General features: G+C 42.8%; 3 protein-coding genes and 1 pseudogene across 3 annotated transcripts; 1 reads left to right on the top strand and 3 right to left on the bottom strand.

Annotated features, from left to right (window-relative positions):
* Positions 1 to 1,157: 1,157 nt before the first annotated feature.
* Positions 1,158 to 3,241, top strand: LOC113143314 (olfactory receptor 10V1-like). The gene is made up of 4 exons (XM_026328866.1): positions 1,158 to 1,200; positions 1,808 to 1,995; positions 2,094 to 2,756; positions 3,077 to 3,241. Exons 1-4 carry the CDS (start codon positions 1,158 to 1,160, stop codon positions 3,239 to 3,241), a joined length of 1,059 nt encoding a protein of 352 aa, XP_026184651.1.
* A 4,041-nt stretch (positions 3,242 to 7,282) lies between these two features.
* Positions 7,283 to 8,221, bottom strand: LOC113142612 (olfactory receptor 52N5-like). The gene has a single exon (XM_026327650.1). It carries the CDS (start codon positions 8,219 to 8,221, stop codon positions 7,283 to 7,285), a length of 939 nt encoding a protein of 312 aa, XP_026183435.1.
* A 2,609-nt stretch (positions 8,222 to 10,830) lies between these two features.
* Positions 10,831 to 13,499, bottom strand: LOC113142611 (olfactory receptor 5B17-like). Its single transcript, XM_026327649.1, has 2 exons — positions 12,612 to 13,499; positions 10,831 to 10,920 (listed from the first exon to the last, which is right to left on the bottom strand). Exons 1-2 carry the CDS (start codon positions 13,497 to 13,499, stop codon positions 10,831 to 10,833), a joined length of 978 nt encoding a protein of 325 aa, XP_026183434.1.
* A 2,361-nt stretch (positions 13,500 to 15,860) lies between these two features.
* On the bottom strand, positions 15,861 to 18,893 carry LOC113142610 (olfactory receptor 5B17-like; annotated as a pseudogene).

Below are 18,893 nucleotides of genomic sequence, written 5' to 3'. Positions count from 1 at the left end.
TTAGCTGCTATAGTTAATTACAATTAGCTAGCTGTCCTACAAACTTGAGCTAATTTACATATTGGAAAGCTTTATCACTGGTTCAAATGGTTGGGCATATAAATGTGTTTACTTTGTGTCTTCCTTTTACTCATATTGAGTAAGTGTAGGTTCTTTAGCAGCTAAATCATGCATAGATTCTCCTTCCTTGGATTTTTACATTTAACACTGAAAATGTCTTCTTGCTGCTCAGATCCTTCCTGATGAGGAAGAGGAAGTGTCTGTCACCTAACCATATTTGGATACAGTGTGTTTGGAGCAGGAAGTGCATTTCTACCAAAAACCCTTAGTAGGTGCAAGCAATCACCACAGACAAGCACACTGACTGAAAAACATGCATTATGGGCCAACATTAAAAAGGCACATTCAGAATAGTTCCTGTATTAATTTTAAATGGTTTCTCTTATGGGGACTTGATTTTTGGTCCCCACAGTGCAAGAGGTCCCCATAACGTGACTGTGTAAAGTTTTTTTTGCGTCCTCACAACTTCATTAACAGAAAACACTCACACGCACACACAAACATGTAATTAAAGTTAATGAGTAAGGAGCTCAAACGTTTAATGTTGCTGTTTGTTGTCACGGCAACAGAGACAATTATGTTTCTGTGTTTTCTTTCCTGATGCTTGTTTATAGCCACACAGGCAACTAAAATGATGTCCCTTTGGTATTATTTTGCTGTCCTGTGTACAATGTACATGTTTGATGCAAAGGATCTGATGTCATGAACGTTTCCTGGCCTCATTATAATCTCCATTAGAATCAGACAAAGGTCAGTTGGCCTTCAGAAGCCAAAACGTGGCCCTGAGATGAAGTTCTGCCTTCATGGGACTAAACCTGACTGAGCAGTGCGGAGTCTGATCCACATATTCAGGTAAGATGATGCTTTTCAAAGATTGTGGATATGATGGTCAGGTATTTGCACTTTTCAGAAGAAGCTGTGCTTTGTTTTGTGCAGGGGCTGAGATGTTTAAAGCCAAATGACTTTTGATTCTCTTTGTATGTTGAGCTTTCAAACTGAGCTTGTGCACAGATGAAGTTAGTCTGCACTTGTTGTCTGTTGACAGCAAATCTGTGTCCATCCAGCCATCTATCCATCTGTCTGTGTGCTGAGGAGAAATGGAGCTTTTGCCGCCTCATGTTTCACCTGAAAGCCCCAGAGGTCTGTGAGTGTTTCTGTGCTTTTCATCCTGTGTTGCTGATTGGGAGGTGAACTGTTTTAATCAGGTTTTCCAAAGGCGATGTATAGTCATGTTACAGAGACACAACTCATGACAAAAGGCTTGATTTTTTTATGCCTTGAAAATGATGTGCTCTAACTGGTTTTCTGGGCAGTTTTGTCCCAACAGCAGTGATTGTTTCCCAGTAATTGAAGGCAGTGAAACATTATTCTCCAAATACCTGACACCATTTACTAATGTCTGTGTTTCTCTCAGTGCTGAGCTGTTTTTCACTGTTTAATTTACCTACAGGTTTGACAGTGACTGCTCTTCTCTGACACTGTTGTAGCTGTGCACTACATTCATGTGTTGTCTGTGTCTCTAATGAGGTACGTTACTGATTTGGGCTGAATTTAAAACAAAGTGGATTTTCTCTGCTCATATCCAGGCTGCTGTTTGACTAGTAAGGTCATTAATGAGGGAATGATCCATGCAGCTGCTGAACATGGACCATAACCCTTATATGGACTATAACCCCTGAAGTGCTCTCAGTCTTCTGATGTCCTGACTGGGACTCAACCCTGATGCCTCTCTACTATTTTTCTCCAGATTCATACCTGCCTTTGTCGAGCAGTCACAGATCCAGCTCTGTTAACGGCACCAGGGAGCCTGATGGCGTCACCTTCTTCATCCTCCAGGGCCTCTCCAGCCTCGGTGAGAAACAGATGATCTTGTTTGTCATCCTGCTGCTGGGTTACATCGGTATCCTGGGAGGAAACAGCATGATCATCTTTGTGGTACAAAACCAACTGTCTGTGTATTTCTTCAGTCTTGGCTCAGTCTGACTAATATTGAATTCTTAGTGTTGTAACCATCGCCCTTTGTTCTCATGCAGACACTGACTGACCCAAAGCTCAACTCTCCAATGTATTTCTTCCTTGCCAACCTCTCCTTTGTCGACATGGTCTACACCACCTCCTCCATCCCTAAAATGTTGTCTGGCTTCCTGTCAGATGTGTCAACCATTTCTGTCCCAGGCTGCTTCCTCCAGATGCATTTCTTCATCCAGCTAGGAGTTACTGGCTATGCCATCCTGACTGTCATGGCGTACGACCGCTATGTGGCCATCTGCAACCCTCTGCACTACACCTCCATTATGACTTGGTCTGTTCAGCTGCTTCTCATCACAGGAGCCTGGGTTTTCAGCACTGCCTTCACACTTCCACCTGCCATCATTGCATTGCTCCGACCTTACTGTGGCCCGAACGTGGTGAAACATGGCTGGTGTGACCTGTCGTCTGTAAGGCGACTGGCATGTGCTGACACCTCAGTAGATAACTTTGTCTCCCTTTCTTTTGCTGTGGTGTGTCTACTGACTCCAGGAAGCCTCATCCTCACGTCCTATGTCCTGATTGGTGTTTCACTATCAAGGAGGGCTGTCACTCAGAGGCTGAAGGCCTTCAGGACATGTAGTGCCCACCTGACTGTGGTGACCATCTCTTTCAGCTCAGCCTCCTTTGTGTACATTTCCTACCGGGTGGGAAACTTTTCACCAGAGGTACAAGACTCAGATAATCTGACTTCAATATTTACCTTTGTTTTTGTTTTAGTATGTCCCACATATGTCCACCAAAAATGACAATTGTGCTCTAATATTCAAGACAAGTACTTTAATTGAGACTATCGCTCGGGAGAAGTTTCCACAGCAGATTTCCTAGAAGTCCAAAATAAATTAGCATGATTTTTTTAAGCCTGGATGACAGAGTGATCCTTATCATCCACAGTTGGATATGCCAGATGTGATCAGTCAACCTTGCATGTCCAATAAAAAGGTTCATTTTTTAAATTTATTAATATATTTATTTATTACTGTTTCAGGTCCGTATCATTGCGGCTGTGCTACACTCTGCTCTGACTCCCTTCCTGAACCCACTGATCTACAGTTTGAGGAACAAGGAGCTGCAAGAGTCCATAAGAAGGACCATGAGCAGGTTCAGATCTGCTGCTGTTTCATCCACGAAGGACGTCAACACAGTGTCCTGACTGGGAGAGAAAACCTGCTGCTCTGCTGACAGCACATGAGAATACAAAGACCATTCAGGAGACTTAATTCATTTTGGGTTACAAAGTCACCATCTGTGGGTGTCCTTTGTTTGCAGTTCTTAGACTACAAGTCACATGAGAATGGAGTTCAGTGGATGAGTTATTTAAATGAGCTTCATTAGAGTGAACTATTTAAAACACAGCTGCTCCATATTCATTCAGTGATTCAAACCCTTAGTTTTATCCAGCCATAGTCTCAAGCATTAAGTTGGAAGAACCGATTTTCTGCAGTTGGGTGTTGCACCAGTTCATTGTCTGTTTTGTTCTTACCTGGTAGCACTTCCTGGTCTTGTTAAGGACCCGAGCACACCCAGAAGGGGTCTATATGTGTGCCTGAGCAGGGCATCCAGGTGGAAGCACTTTGACTTTGTGAAGTTTGTTAGAATTTCCTGAAATCCATCAATGTGGTATCATGGTTATGTGGAATATGTTTATTCAATTTAATTCAATTCAGTTTTATTTGTATAGCGCCAAATCACAATACTAATCATCTCAAGGCACTTTACAAAAACAAAAAACAAAGTTACAAAAACAAAAAACCCAACAAATCCCTTATGAGCAGCACTTGGCGATAGTGGAAAGGAAAAACTCCCTTAAACGGAAGAAAAACCCTCCAGCAGAACCGGGCTCAGTAACTAAGGGATGGTTCAGGATTACCTGAAGCCAGCCCTAACTATACTTTGTCAAAGAGGAAGGTTTTAAGTCTAGCCTTAAAAGTACAGAGAGTGTCTGCCTCCTGAACCCAGACTGGGAGCTGGTTCCACAGGAGAGGAGCTTGATAACTAAAGGCTCTGCCTCTCATTCTGCTTTTGGAAACTCTGGGAACCACAACACCTGCACTCTGAGAGCGAAGTGGCCTAGTGGGATAATATGGTACTATGAGGTCTTTAAGGTATGAAGGAGCTTGATCATGAAGGGATTTGTATGTGAGGAGAAGGATTTTAAATTCTATTCTGGATTTTACAGGGAGCCAATGAAGAGAAGCCAAGAAATATGATCTCTCTTGCTAGTTCCTGTCAGGACTCTGGCTGCAGCATTCTGGATTAACTGGAGCCTTTTTATGGCAATATTGGGACATCCAGATAGTAATGAGTTACAGTAATCCAGCCTTGAGGTAACAAATGCATGGACTAGTTTTTCTGCATCATTTTGAGACAGGATGTTCCTAATTTTGGCAATGTTGCACAAGAGCAAGAAGGCAGTTCTAGAGATTTGCTTTATGTGTGAGTTAAAGGACATATCCTGATCAAAAATAACTCTAAAGTTTTTCACAGTAGTGCTGGAGGCCAGGGTTATGCCATCTAGAGTAGCTATAATTTTAGAAAAGTTATTTCTGGGGTTTTAAGGCCCAAATACAATAACTTCTGTTTTCTCTGAATTTAAAAGTAGAAAGTTACTGGTCATCCAGGCTTTCATGTCAGTTAGTCATGCTTGAAGTCTGGTTAACTGGTTTGTGTTAACAGGTTTAATAGATAGATACAGCTGAGTGTCATCTGCATAGCAGTGGTAATTAATAGAGTGTTTCCTAATAACATATCCTAAAGAAAGCATGTACAGGGTGAACAGAATCGGTCCTAGCACAGAGCCTTGTGGAACTCCATAACTAACTTTTGTTCGTGTGGAAGGTTCATCATGGACATGAACAAACTGGAATCTCTCCAATAAATAGGATTTTAACCATTTTAATGCTGTTCCTCTGATACCAGTCACATGCTCCAGTCTCTGTAATAAGATGTTGTGGTCAAATGCAGCACTAAGGTCTAGGACGACAAGTATAGAAACAAGTCCATTATCTGAGGCTAAGAGAAGATCGTTGGTGACTTTTAACAGTGCTGTTTCTGTACTATGATGTGCTCTAAATCCTGATTAATCTGATAGCTGCTTAGCAACAGCTTTTTCAAGGATTTTAGAAATAAATGGTAGGTTGGCTATTGGTTATTGGCTTTTTGAGTAAGGGTTTAATTACTGCAGTCTTAAAGGCCTGTGGTACGTAGCCTGATACTAGAAATAAATTTACTAAGTCTAATAGTTAATAGTTAATTAATGGCAGGGTGTCTTTAAGCGGTCTAGTCGGGATGGGGTCTAAGAGACACGTTGATGATTTAGATGAAGCAACTTCTGATGTGAATTCAGAGAGATCTATGGGAGAGAAGCAGTCTAAACATAACTGAGGTCCTACAGATGATTCAAGAGCTACTGTAGTAGAAGATTCATTTATTGCAGGTATAGGAAGCATCTGCTGAATTTTATCTCTAATAGTTGTGATTTTATTTGTAAAGAAACTCATAAATTCATCACTGCTGAGAGCTAAGGGAACACTGGGCTCAACAGAGCTGTGACTTTTTGTCAGCCTGGCTACAGTGCTGAAAAGAAACCTGGGATTGTTCTTATTTTCCTCTATTAGTGATGAATAGTATGCAGTTCTGGCTTTACAGAGCTTTTTTATATGTTAGTAGACTGTTTTTCCAGGCTAGATAAAATTCCTCTAAATTAGTGGAATGCCACTTCCTTTCCAGCCTTCGTGATGCTGCTTTAAGGTACAAATATGTAAATTATAGCGTGGGGCTAATCTCCTCTGATTCACTAACTTCTTTTTCAGAGGGGCCACAGTATCAAGTGAGGTTACAGTGCTGTCAACAATATCATCAATTTGGTAGGAAGTGGGATTGAGGCAGCTGCCCTCCACTGTGTTGGCACATGGCATAGATGGAAATAAAGATGGAATCATTTTCTTAAATTTATTAACTGCGTTGTCAGATGTAAGTTTATGTTCTTTCAGGCTTCTGTGGACAGTAGGAGTCACAATATAGGTTTTATTTCACTGCTAAATTTGTGGGAAATGGCTAATGTTGAGCAGACTATTGGTAAAAGAAGGTACCAGTTTTCTGATTTCTTTATTTTCAGAAGTAAAACACTTCAGTATTAAGTCACAGGAGATATTTTACTGCAAAACAAGGACTTTTCTGGGTTTTTTTTCATCTGATACTGTTTTACTTTACTTTTGTTTTATTTTTTACTAATGCAAAGGATCTTCCTGATCAGTAGTTACAGTAAAAAGTGTTCACAGAACCACAAAATAAAACCTTTGCTGTGTTAAAAGCTTGTTTTTTTTTTTCTAACACCCGAGATAAATAAAACCTCACTGTATGTGATTTGTATGAGAAGTACCTGCATTAAAGTGAGCACAAAAAGCCTGAAGGACAACAGTTGATGTACTGAATGTACCAGTCTGTACTTGGAATCAACATGTCACTCAGCAAATATTTGAGTATATTCAAATAATTGTTAAGAAGATAAAAATGCTTAACACATCTTCTCAAATTTTGCTCCAACAACAAACTGGACAGTTATTTTGATATAAAACACACAATTGATGGGATAATTTCACAGTTCACTGTCTTCACACTAAGCACAAGCGTCAATGAAAAACACTGCTCAGGTGTGTGTAGGTGTGTGTCATGAAGCTCCTGTGCTCAGACCACAGCTGGTCGGGCAACCAGGTTTTATGGGCTGACCGAGCACTCCCTGGTCTACAGCTTCCAGACAACCAATGCTGTCAACTTTGCATCAACTTGATTAAGCACGTTATCAGTGTGTGTGTCAACTCACAGCAGTTTGGTTTTCAGCTGTTTTTATTTATGTACAACAGTTTTGCACTGTGGATCTGTATGGTCCCATATCGTATGTAATACTTGTGGTATACACAGTTTAATTGTATTAGTATAAAAAACATCTGTGCCAATTAGCAGATTTGTGCCCAGGGAAATGGGTTCTCACTCCAAACTAGCAACAATTAATGCAATTCAAATGAACTAAAAGTGTAAATATGTTTAATTTATATCAACAAATAATTACTGAATGGATGTTTAGACAAATTGAATTAATATGGGAAACTAAATGATCTTTAGAATGATGGATGTACATGTAGTCTTAAATAGTCCAGTAAATGACATTAAAACATGAACAGTGACTTAGATTCATTCACTCTTTCATTGTGTTTTTGGTAAACATGACAAAAACTTTTTGTCTGACAGCTTTGATTTGCAGCCCATATATAAAGGCGTTGATGCCAGGAGGGACCATGTGAAATATGATGGACGCCACTTTCCTTTGCTCTGATAAGTCAGGGAAACGATGGAGGATGACGTTAATTAACCCTGAAAAATACATGATGATGTAAACAGCCAGGTGGGTGGCACAGGTCTGCAGAGCTTTGCTGTTTATCACCTTGTTCTTGCTGCTCAGACACACCATGGTGATTCTCAGATAGGTGAGCATGATGCTGCAGATGGAGGAGCCCAGCAGGACAGCTGTGTAACCGAGGCCGTAGATGTTATTAATGAGGATGCTTTCACAGGACAGTTTGAACAGGGAGGCGTTGTCACAGAATGGGCCGGCTATGATCGACCTGCAGCGTGACAGGCGGACACTGAGTCCAATGAGGATCAGCACCATGACAAAAACGACCCCCCAGGCCAACACCGACAGCTTCACCACCATCCAGTTGGTCATGATGCTGGTGTAACGCAGGGGGTTACAGATGGCCACGTACCGATCAAAGGCCATGACCATGAGAACTGTGTGAGAGGCACCAGCGTAAATCTGAGCACAAAAAGCCTGAAGGACACAGTCGATGTAGTGAATGTACCGCTCTGTACTTGGAATCAACATGTCACTCAGCAAGCGAGGAATGATGGCCGTGGCCCCGAACACGTCATTAATACTCAGGTTGCAGAAGAGCAGGTACATGGGCTGGTGGAGGCTCTGGTCCATGAAGATCAGGACCACAAGGCTGATGTTGGACACCATGATGAAGATGTAGATGAGGAGGAGGAGGATGAAGGCAGGGGTGGAGGACTGAGGGGTGACCTGTAGCCCCTCCAGGAGCAGGATATCTTTACCTAAAGTTTGGTTCTCCATAGTGCTGAGATACAGACAGAGATGTAGATATAGTCATGGTCACAAACTCCAGGAGAATTTCATTGTCATACGTGTTGAAAGTAGCACCTCAGAGAAAGACGACTGTTCAAAGCAAAAAAGAGAGTCAATATGCCCAAACTGAGGATAATGCATTTCTCTTGTGTTGGGACACACATTTGTCTCAATGTGAAATTTAAAACTCAAACTGAGCTGATCCAATTATTCAAACAGGATAAAAGTCAGAATCCTTCATATCAAACTAAATGAAAAACGACATATCAGTTTGCATTTTTATTCGATTCCTGCCTGGTTATGCACAAATTAGCAAATTAAAATGTTTTTAACTTCATAGACGTCCCTTATTTTTCTGGGAATAGTTACATTTCTATCACTGAGCAGCTGGAAATATTAAATATGACTTCTGGTTTGTGTCACTAAGATCCATGTGTCTGCAGGTTCTCATTCAAATCAAACACACTGAGAAGGATTCACTGCTTCAAGAGTCAATAGAACATTTCCATTTCAGATATGACTTTGATTTAATGAGCCACAGAAACACAGAAACCTCAGGACGTCACACTGAGACATAAAACTATGATCAAAACATGTCATGAACATGTTCAAACCATCAGAAGCTTTATGCATTAAAGAGTTCACATGTGGAGGCTCTCAGCAACACAAAAACAGCTCTAATGTACTGGATTGTGTAGAAAAGGTGACGGTGTCACGGTGCCATGATTCAGGAGTGAAGCACACAAACTGTCTCCTTATGGAAAGGAGAGAAATGGGCTCATCAGATTTGTAAAACTGCTGAAAGGTCTGAAAATAAAAGTCTACAGACACAGTTTTCAGTGGCACATGGTTGGAAGTCACTGCTGTGTAGCTTCAAATCCACAAAGCTTTGACAGGCTGGTTTTAAAGCAGCTGAATCTTCAAATAGTTTGGGCTGAATGTGGAACAGGCTGCTACAGCTGCAGCTGAAAACACCATCACCACAGCTCTTCATTGCTCCATTTCAACACAATCATTTCAAACACTTGGTTTTGCAGCAGAAGCTGTGATGCTGTTTGCAGCATTTCATAGCATTTCTATTCTTTTCTTCCCGTTTCAGTTGTTTTCATGTTGTCAAGATTTCATTGTGTTCATTCTCCACAAAACACATCACAAACTGCACAGAGCGATAACAACAACACTCATCTTTCTAGAGTCTCATCAAATTGAAGGGAACTTAAGCATGAAAGGTGATTTCTGGTTTTGGAATCTACAACACACATAATGAGTCGGTCATCACTAAGCTGGTTGGCATTATGCAGTGAACAAACAGCAGCGTCATTTGTCGACTGTGTGTGAGTGTGTGTCTCATGCTTACCTCCGTTGACATGAAGCCCCTCTCAGACCTGGGCCCACACTCTTTATAAGCTGAATGAGGCTCCTGGAGGTCCAGGGCTGATTGTGTCATTGATCCCTGAACACTTTCTATCCATGACATCATCTTTCTGTTTGTTGCTCCTTGTTGCTGTTGGAAACGTGTTGTTGAAGCACGTTTGACTAAAATCCATATGTAGATTTTGACATTAAAGATTCACTTGCGTTTCCACTAAAGCAAATATTTTCTGTTCTATTTCTGACTGATCCTCCTGACAGCAGCTCAGTATCACAGCATAAGTACAGCTGCTGTGAGCGACTTTCTATGCAAATATTCCCATTATTTCCCGCTCATTCAGACCTTTTCACTAAGAGCACACATTTGCCCAGCCTTTAATGCTGAGAAAACACGGCTTCTCTTCACCGACCACCTGGCCAGAAACTATATGAAGATCACACACAAGGAAATCAAATTCACGTTGGCTTTGTGTTTGGGAAGACGAAGCTAGTGCCGCAGCCTGATCAAACAATTTCAAGATTGGAGCTGCAGTGCTCACAGTTGAAATATCCGAGATGGTCGTGAGGGAGATGGATGAGACATTCGACAGCATCTCATATAACAATAATAGTGGGTCGCGCTCTGGTACATCCAAAACCACTTCAGGAGTTTCTATATCTAAATGCATAACAGCGTCCAACATATCTACAGTCTACATGACCTGTGCTCCCGCCGACTGTGGGTCTAGAGCTGTCACAGCTGCTCACAGCACTACTTGGCTTAACAGGCCAGTCTTCTTCATCAATCCCATCACTGCATGTGGTGTCACAAGAGAAGTATGACTTCAACAGCCTCCAAATGCCTTGAATGATTTTCAAAGCTTAGCCCACTCATCTGAGCAGTATGTCATCCATGTTGCTTCTTCCCTCCCAGCCAACAGCTGCACCAGTTGGCACATCTGCAGCCCTACAGTGGACACAATGAAAGCCAAAGTGTGCGTTATCAAAAGTGTCCAGTCCAAGCACTACAAGGACAAAATCAGATTCATACTTACAGGGGTAAACATTCTGGCATCAAGCAGCCTGCAGAAAGTGCACCCAGTTCTCAAATGTGACGGACTGTTGAGAGTTGGTGGTTGCATGTCACCCTCCAAGTTAGACACAGGTGATATCAATCCCATGACAATCCCTGGTCGACATCAGGTTGCACCCCTCCGAATATGGCATCAACATGAAGCTGTCAGTCATTAGGGAAAGTACTTCAGCGAGGGCTTCATTAGAGCAGCAGGATTCTGGATAGTGGGGGCCAAACATAGTGTCAGTAGTTTATTCTCTAACTGTGTCACTTGCAAAAGGTTGCAGGAACAAACAGAATGTCAGCAGATACGAGACCTACCAGCCAAATAACTTAAAGGAGCTGCACCTTTTCACGCATGTGAGCACAGATGTATTTGGACCATGGGTAATCATTTCACACTGCACAAGAGGAGGGCTATGATGTTTTCATGCATGTGCACATTAGCAGCACATATCAAGTTAATGGAAGCAGTGGGCACCGACTGCTTCATCAGTGCCTTGAAACACTTCTTTGCCATCAGAGGCCCCACAACGCAGATACAGCCTGACTGTGGCACTAATTTCATGGTCATTCTCACGACCACAAAATGGACAACACAAGACTGTAGGGAGATACCTCAACAAACTAAACTGCTCCTGGATATTCAATCCAACTCACGCTCTGTAAATGGGTGGCACATGGGAGAGGATCATCGCCATCACCAAATGCATTCTTGACTGCATGTTACATCAGCGTGGAGAATCACAGTTGACCCATGAAATGTTATCCACTTTCTTGGCTGATGCAGCTGCAATAATCAATGAACGCCCTCTCATCCTAGTGTCAGACCCAGAATCACCTCTGAGTCTCCCTCCAGCCACCCAAAACACAGATTCAACCTCCAGCTCCCCCCTAAAAGGAACAATGGAAGACGGTACAGCAGATTGTGTCATATTTTGGAATATGTGGATGCAAGAGTATCTCAGCACACTGCAGTTTCACCACAAGTGGCAGGAGTAGAGACCAAGCCTTCAGGAAGGAAACGTTGTTCTACTCAGGGACGCACAAGTGACAAGGAACGATTGGCTCATGACCATTGTCACAAAGAATTTACCAGCAGAGATTGACTGCTTAGAAAAGTTGAAGTTACCACACATGGTGATAAAAAGATTTTCTATCACCCTATCATTGATGTATTTCTCCTCTTGTTTTGTGTTGTTCCTACTTGTTGCAGAGGCAGCTGTAGCTCAGGAGGTAGAGCAGGTCAACCATGAATCAAAAGGGTGGGTGGTCCAATCCTTAGCAACACGAGTCCACATGTCAAAGTGTCCTTGGACAAGGAGAGATGCATGAGGGCCCCAAGGTGGCTGTTCAACTGGTGTTTGAGCGCATGAGTGATTGTGTGTTTCAATAAATATTGGAAAAGAGCTTTGAGTGGGCTTGAGTGTAGAAAAGTGCTCTACAAGTACAGGACCATTTACCATTTACAGCAACATCTGTAAGTACAGTATTGTTAGAAGCCTGTAGATAGTCAGTAGGGTATTTTCATTAGTCAAGAGAGATTTATTTATGCTGTAACTTGAAGCAATTGGCCAGAACCTCAGCAGTTTCTTTAGCATGTGAGCATTTCTTCTGATTGCTGTTCTTTACGTTAATGCATTGTGTCCAGCTTGTGTGTTGTACTTTCACAAAATTACTTCATTAAGCTTGAGGAAATCCATCCGTGTGTCAATGGAGTTCCTGCAGCTGTGTCAGACTCTCAGGTAACTTCCTAGACTTAACCAGCGAGTCCTAACAATGGATGATTAGACAAATTGAATTAATATGGGAAACTAAATGATCTTTAGAATGATGGATGTACATGTAGTCTTAAATAGTCCAGTATATGACATTAAAACATGAACAGTGACTTAGATTCATTCACTCTTTCATTGTGTTTTTGGTAAACATGACAAAAACTTTTTGTCTGACAGCTTTGATTTGCAGCCCATATATAAAGGCATTGATGCCAGGAGGGACCATGTGAAATATGATGGACGCCACTTTCCTTTGCTCTGATAAGTCAGGGAAACGATGGAGGATGATGTTAATTAAACATGAAAAATACATGATGAGGAACGCAGCTAGGTGGGTGGCACAGGTCTGCAGGGCTTTGGTGTTCAGAACCTTGTTCTTGCTGCTCAGGCACACCATGGTGATCCTTAGATAGGTGAGCATGATGCTGCCAATGGAGGCACCCATCACAATGACTGTGTAGCCGAGGCCGTAGATGTTATTAATGAGGATGCTTTCACAGGACAGTTTGAACAGGGAGGCGTTGTCACAGAATGGGCCGGCTATGATCGACCTGCAGCGTGACAGGCGGACACTGAGTCCAATGAGGATCAGCACCATGACAAAAACGACCCCCCAGGCCGACACCGACAGCTTCACCACCATCCTGTTGGTCATGATGCTGGTGTAACGCAAGGGGTTACAGATGGCCACGTACCGATCAAAGGCCATGACCATGAGAACTGTGTGGGAGGCGCCTGCGTAAATGTGAGCACAAAAAGCCTGAAGGACACAGTCGATGTACTGAATATACCGCTCTGTACTTGGAATCAACATGTCACTCAGCAAGCGAGGAATGATGGCCGTGGCCCCGAACATGTCATTAATACTCAGGTTGCAGAAGAGCAGGTACATGGGCTGGTGGAGGCTCCTGTCCATGAAGATCAGGACCACAAGGCTGATGTTGGACACCATGATGAAGATGTAGATGAGGAGGAGGAGGATGAAGGCAGGGGTGGAGGACTGAGGGGTGACCTGTAGCCCCTCCAGGAGCAGGATATCTTTACCTAAAGTTTGGTTCTCCATAGTGCTGAGATACAGGCAGAGATGTAGATATAGTCATGGTCACAAACTCCAGGAGAATTTCATTGTCATACGTGTTGAAAGTAGCACCTCAGAGAAAGACGACTGTTCAAAGCAAAAAAGAGAGTCAATATGCCCAAACTGAGGATAATGCATTTCTCTTGTGTTGGGACACACATTTGTCTCAATGTGAAATTTAAAACTCAAACTGAGCTGATCCAATTATTCAAACAGGATAAAAGTCAGAATCCTTCAAAGTAAAAGCCGATTGTCCAGTTTTACAAATACTGAAATCACTGAAATGTCTTTCAGCATTTGTGTGGATATGTTGTGCAGCCAAACTGAAATATCAAATAAAGTAAACACAACATGCACTGGCATATCAAGCTAAATGAAAAACGACATATCAGTTTGCATTTTTATTCGATTCCTGCCTGGTTATGCACAAATTAGCAAATTAAAATGTTTTTAACTTCATAGACGTCCCTTATTTTTCTGGGAATAGTTACATTTCTATCACTGAGCAGCTGGAAATATTAAATATGACTTCTGGTTTGTGTCACTAAGATCCATGTGTCTGCAGCTTCTCATTCACACCAAACACACTGAGAAGGATTCACTGCTTCAAGAGTCAATAGAACATTTCCATTTCAGATACGACTTTGATTTAATGAGCCACAGAAACACAGAAACCTCAGGACGTCACACTGAGACATAAAACTATGATCAAAACATGTCATGAACATGTTCAAACCATCAGAAGCTTTATGCATTAAAGAGTTCACATGTGGAGGCTCTCAGCAACACAAAAACAGCTCTAATGTACTGGATTGTGTAGAAAAGGTGACGGTGTCACGGTGCCATGATTCAGGAGTGAAGCACACAAACTGTCTCCTTATGGAAAGGAGAGAAATGGGCTCATCAGATTTGTAAAACTGCTGAAAGGTCTGAAAATAAAAGTCTACAGACACAGTTTTCAGTGGCACATGGTTGGAAGTCACTGCTGTGTAGCTTCAAATCCACAAAGCTTTGACAGGCTGGTTTTAAAGCAGCTGAATCTTCAAATAGTTTGGGCTGAATGTGGAACAGGCTGCTACAGCTGCAGCTGAAAACACCATCACCACAGCTCTTCATTGCTCCATTTCAACACAATCATTTCAAACACTTGGTTTTGCAGCAGAAGCTGTGATGCTGTTTGCAGCATTTCATAGCATTTCTATTCTTTTCTTCCCGTTTCAGTTGTTTTCATGTTGTCAAGATTTCATTGTGTTCATTCTCCACAAAACACATCACAAACTGCACAGAGCGATAACAACAACACTCATCTTTCTAGAGTCTCATCAAATTGAAGGGAACTTAAGCATGAAAGGTGATTTCTGGTTTTGGAATCTACAACACACATAATGAGTCGGTCATCACTAAGCTGGTTGGCATTATGCAGTGAACAAACAGCAGCGTCATTTGTCGACTGTGTGTGAGTGTGTGTCTCATGCTTACCTCCGTTGACATGAAGCCCCTCTCAGACCTGGGCCCACACTCTTTATAAGCTGAATGAGGCTCCTGGAGGTCCAGGGCTGATTGTGTCATTGATCCCTGAACACTTTCTATCCATGACATCATCTTTCTGTTTGTTGCTCCTTGTTGCTGTTGGAAACGTGTTGTTGAAGCACGTTTGACTAAAATCCATATGTAGATTTTGACATTAAACATTCACTTGCGTTTCCACTAAAGCAAATATTTTCTGTTCTATTTCTGACTGATCCTCCTGACAGCAGCTCAGTATCACAGCATAAGTACAGCTGCTGTGAGCGACTTCTATGCAAATATTCCCATTATTTCCCGCTCATTCAGACCTTTTCACTAAGAGCACACATTTGCCCAGCCTTTAATGCTGAGAAAACACGGCTTCTCTTCACCGACCACCTGGCCAGAAACTATATGAAGATCACACACAAGGAAATCAAATTCACGTTGGCTTTGTGTTTGGGAAGACGAAGCTAGTGCCGCAGCCTGATCAAACAATTTCAAGATTGGAGCTGCAGTGCTCACAGTTGAAATATCCGAGATGGTCGTGAGGGAGATGGATGAGACATTCGACAGCATCTCATATAACAATAATAGTGGGTCGCGCTCTGGTACATCCAAAACCACTTCAGGAGTTTCTATATCTAAATGCATAACAGCGTCCAACATATCTACAGTCTACATGACCTGTGCTCCCGCCGACTGTGGGTCTAGAGCTGTCACAGCTGCTCACAGCACTACTTGGCTTAACAGGCCAGTCTTCTTCATCAATCCCATCACTGCATGTGGTGTCACAAGAGATGTATGACTTCAACAGCCTCCAAATGCCTTGAATGATTTTCAAAGCTTAGCCCACTCATCTGAGCAGTATGTCATCCATGTTGCTTCTTCCCTCCCAGCCAACAGCTGCACCAGTTGGCACATCTGCAGCCCTACAGAGGACACAATGAAAGCCAAAGTGTGCGTTATCAAAAGTGTCCAGTCCAAACACTACAAGGACAAAATCAGATTCATACTTACAGGGGTAAACATTCTGGCATCAAGCAGCCTGCAGAAAGTGCACCCAGTTCTCAAATGTGACGGACTGTTGAGAGTTGGTGGTTGCATGTCACCCTCCAAGTTAGACACAGGTGATATCAATCCATGACAATCCCTGGTCGACATCAGGTTGCACCCCTCCGAATATGGCATCAACATGAAGCTGTCAGTCATTAGGGAAAGTACTTCAGCGAGGGCTTCATTAGAGCAGCAGGATTCTGGATAGTGGGGGCCAAACATAGTGTCAGTAGTTTATTCTCTAACTGTGTCACTTGCAAAAGGTTGCAGGGACAAACAGAATGTCAGCAGATACGAGACCTACCAGCCAAATAACTTAAAGGAGCTGCACCTTTTCACGCATGTGAGCACAGATGTATTTGGACCATGGGTAATCATTTCACACTGCACAAGAGGAGGGCTATGATGTTTTCATGCATGTGCACATTAGCAGCACATATCAAGTTAATGGAAGCAGTGGGCACCGACTGCTTCATCAGTGCCTTGAAACACTTCTTTGCCATCAGAGGCCCCACAACGCAGATACAGCCTGACTGTGGCACTAATTTCATGGTCATTCTCACGACCACAAAATGGACAACACAAGACTGTAGGGAGATACCTCAACAAACTAAACTGCTCCTGGATATTCAATCCAACTCACGCTCTGTAAATGGGTGGCACATGGGAGAGGATCATCGCCATCACCAAATGCATTCTTGACTGCATGTTACATCAGCGTGGAGAATCACAGTTGACCCATGAAATGTTATCCACTTTCTTGGCTGATGCAGCTGCAATAATCAATGAACGCCCTCTCATCCTAGTGTCAGACCCAGAATCACCTCTGAGTCTCCCTCCAGCCACCCAAAACACAGATTCACCTCCAGCTCCCCCCTAAAAGGAACAATGGAAGACGGTACAGCAGATTGTGTCATATTTTGGAATATGTGGATGCAAGAGTATCTCAGCACACTGCAGTTTCACCACAAGTGGCAGGAGTAGAGACCAAGCCTTCAGGAAGGAAACGTTGTTCTACTCAGGGACGCACAAGTGACAAGGAACGATTGGCTCATGACCATTGTCACAAAGAATTTACCAGCAGAGATTGACTGCTTAGAAAAGTTGAAGTTACCACACATGGTGATAAAAAGATTTTCTATCACCCTATCATTGATGTATTTCTCCTCTTGTTTTGTGTTGTTCCTACTTGTTGCAGAGGCAGCTGTAGCTCAGGAGGTAGAGCAGGTCAACCATGAATCAAAAGGGTGGGTGGTCCAATCCTTAGCAACACGAGTCCACATGTCAAAGTGTCCTTGGACAAGGAGAGATGCATGAGGGCCCCAAGGTGGCTGTTCAACTGGTGTTTGAGCGCATGAGTGATTGTGTGTTTCAATAAATATTGGAAAAGAGCTTTGAGTGGGCTTGAGTGTAGAAAAGTGCTCTACAAGTACAGGACCATTTACCATTTACAGCAACATCTGTAAGTACAGTATTGTTAGAAGCCTGTAGATAGTCAGTAGGGTATTTTCATTAGTCAAGAGAGATTTATTTATGCTGTAACTTGAAGCAATTGGCCAGAACCTCAGCAGTTTCTTAGCATGTGAGCATTTCTTCTGATTGCTGTTCTTTACGTTAATGCATTGTGTCCAGCTTGTGTGTTGTACTTTCACAAAATTACTTCATTAAGCTTGAGGAAATCCATCCGTGTGTCAATGGAGTTCCTGCAGCTGTGTCAGACTCTCAGGTAACTTCCTAGACTTACCAGCGAGTCCTAACAATGGATGATTAGACAAATTGAATTAATATGGGAAACTAATGATCTTTAGAATGATGGATGTACATGTAGTCTTAAATAGTCCAGTATATGACATTAAAACATGAACAGTGACTTAGATTCATTCACTCTTTCATTGTGTTTTTGGTAAACATGACAAAAACTTTTTGTCTGACAGCTTTGATTTTGCAGCCCATATATAAAGGCGTTGATGCCAGGAGGGACCATGTGAAATATGATGGACGCCACTTTCCTTTGCTCTGATAAGTCAGGGAAACGATGGAGGATGATGTTAATTAACCCTGAAAAATACATGATGAGGAACGCAGCTAGGTGGGTGGCACAGGTCTGCAGGGCTTTGGTGTTCAGACCTTGTTCTTGCTGCTCAGACACACCATGGTGATCCTCAGATAGGTGAGCATGATGCTGCAGATGGAGGAGCCAAGCAGGACAGCTGTAGCCGAGGCCGTAGATGTTATTAATGAGGATGCTTTCACAGGACAGTTTGAACAGGGAGGCGTTGTCACAGAATGGGCCGGCTATGATCGACCTGCAGCGTGACAGGCGGACACTGAGTCCAATGAGGATCAGCACCATGACAAAAACGACCCCCCAGGCCAACACCGACAGCTTCACCACCATCCAGTTGGTCATGATGCTGGTGTAACGCAGGGGGTTACAGATGGCCACGTACCGATCAAAGGCCATGACCATGAGAACTGTGTGAGAGGCACCAGCGTAAATCTGAGCACAAAAAGCCTGAAGGACACAGTCGATGTAGTGAATGTACCGCTCTGTACTTGGAATCAACATGTCACTCAGCAAGCGAGGAATGATGGCCGTGGCCCCGAACACGTCATTAATACTCAGTTGCAGAAGAGCAGGTACATGGGCTGGTGGAGGCTCTGGTCCATGAAGATCAGGACCACAAGGCTGATGTTGGACACCATGATGAAGATGTAGATGAGGAGGAGGAGGATGAAGGCAGGGGTGGAGGACTGAGGGGTGACCTGTAGCCCCTCCAGGAGCAGGATATCTTTACCTAAAGTTTGGTTCTCCAT

This window comes from Mastacembelus armatus, chromosome 14, assembly GCF_900324485.2.
Source record: "Mastacembelus armatus chromosome 14, fMasArm1.2, whole genome shotgun sequence".
In the NCBI taxonomy this organism is placed as follows: domain Eukaryota; kingdom Metazoa; phylum Chordata; class Actinopteri; order Synbranchiformes; family Mastacembelidae; genus Mastacembelus; species Mastacembelus armatus.
The sequence above is the reverse complement of the archived record's forward strand: the minus strand, read 5'-3'. Positions and strand labels throughout refer to the sequence as shown.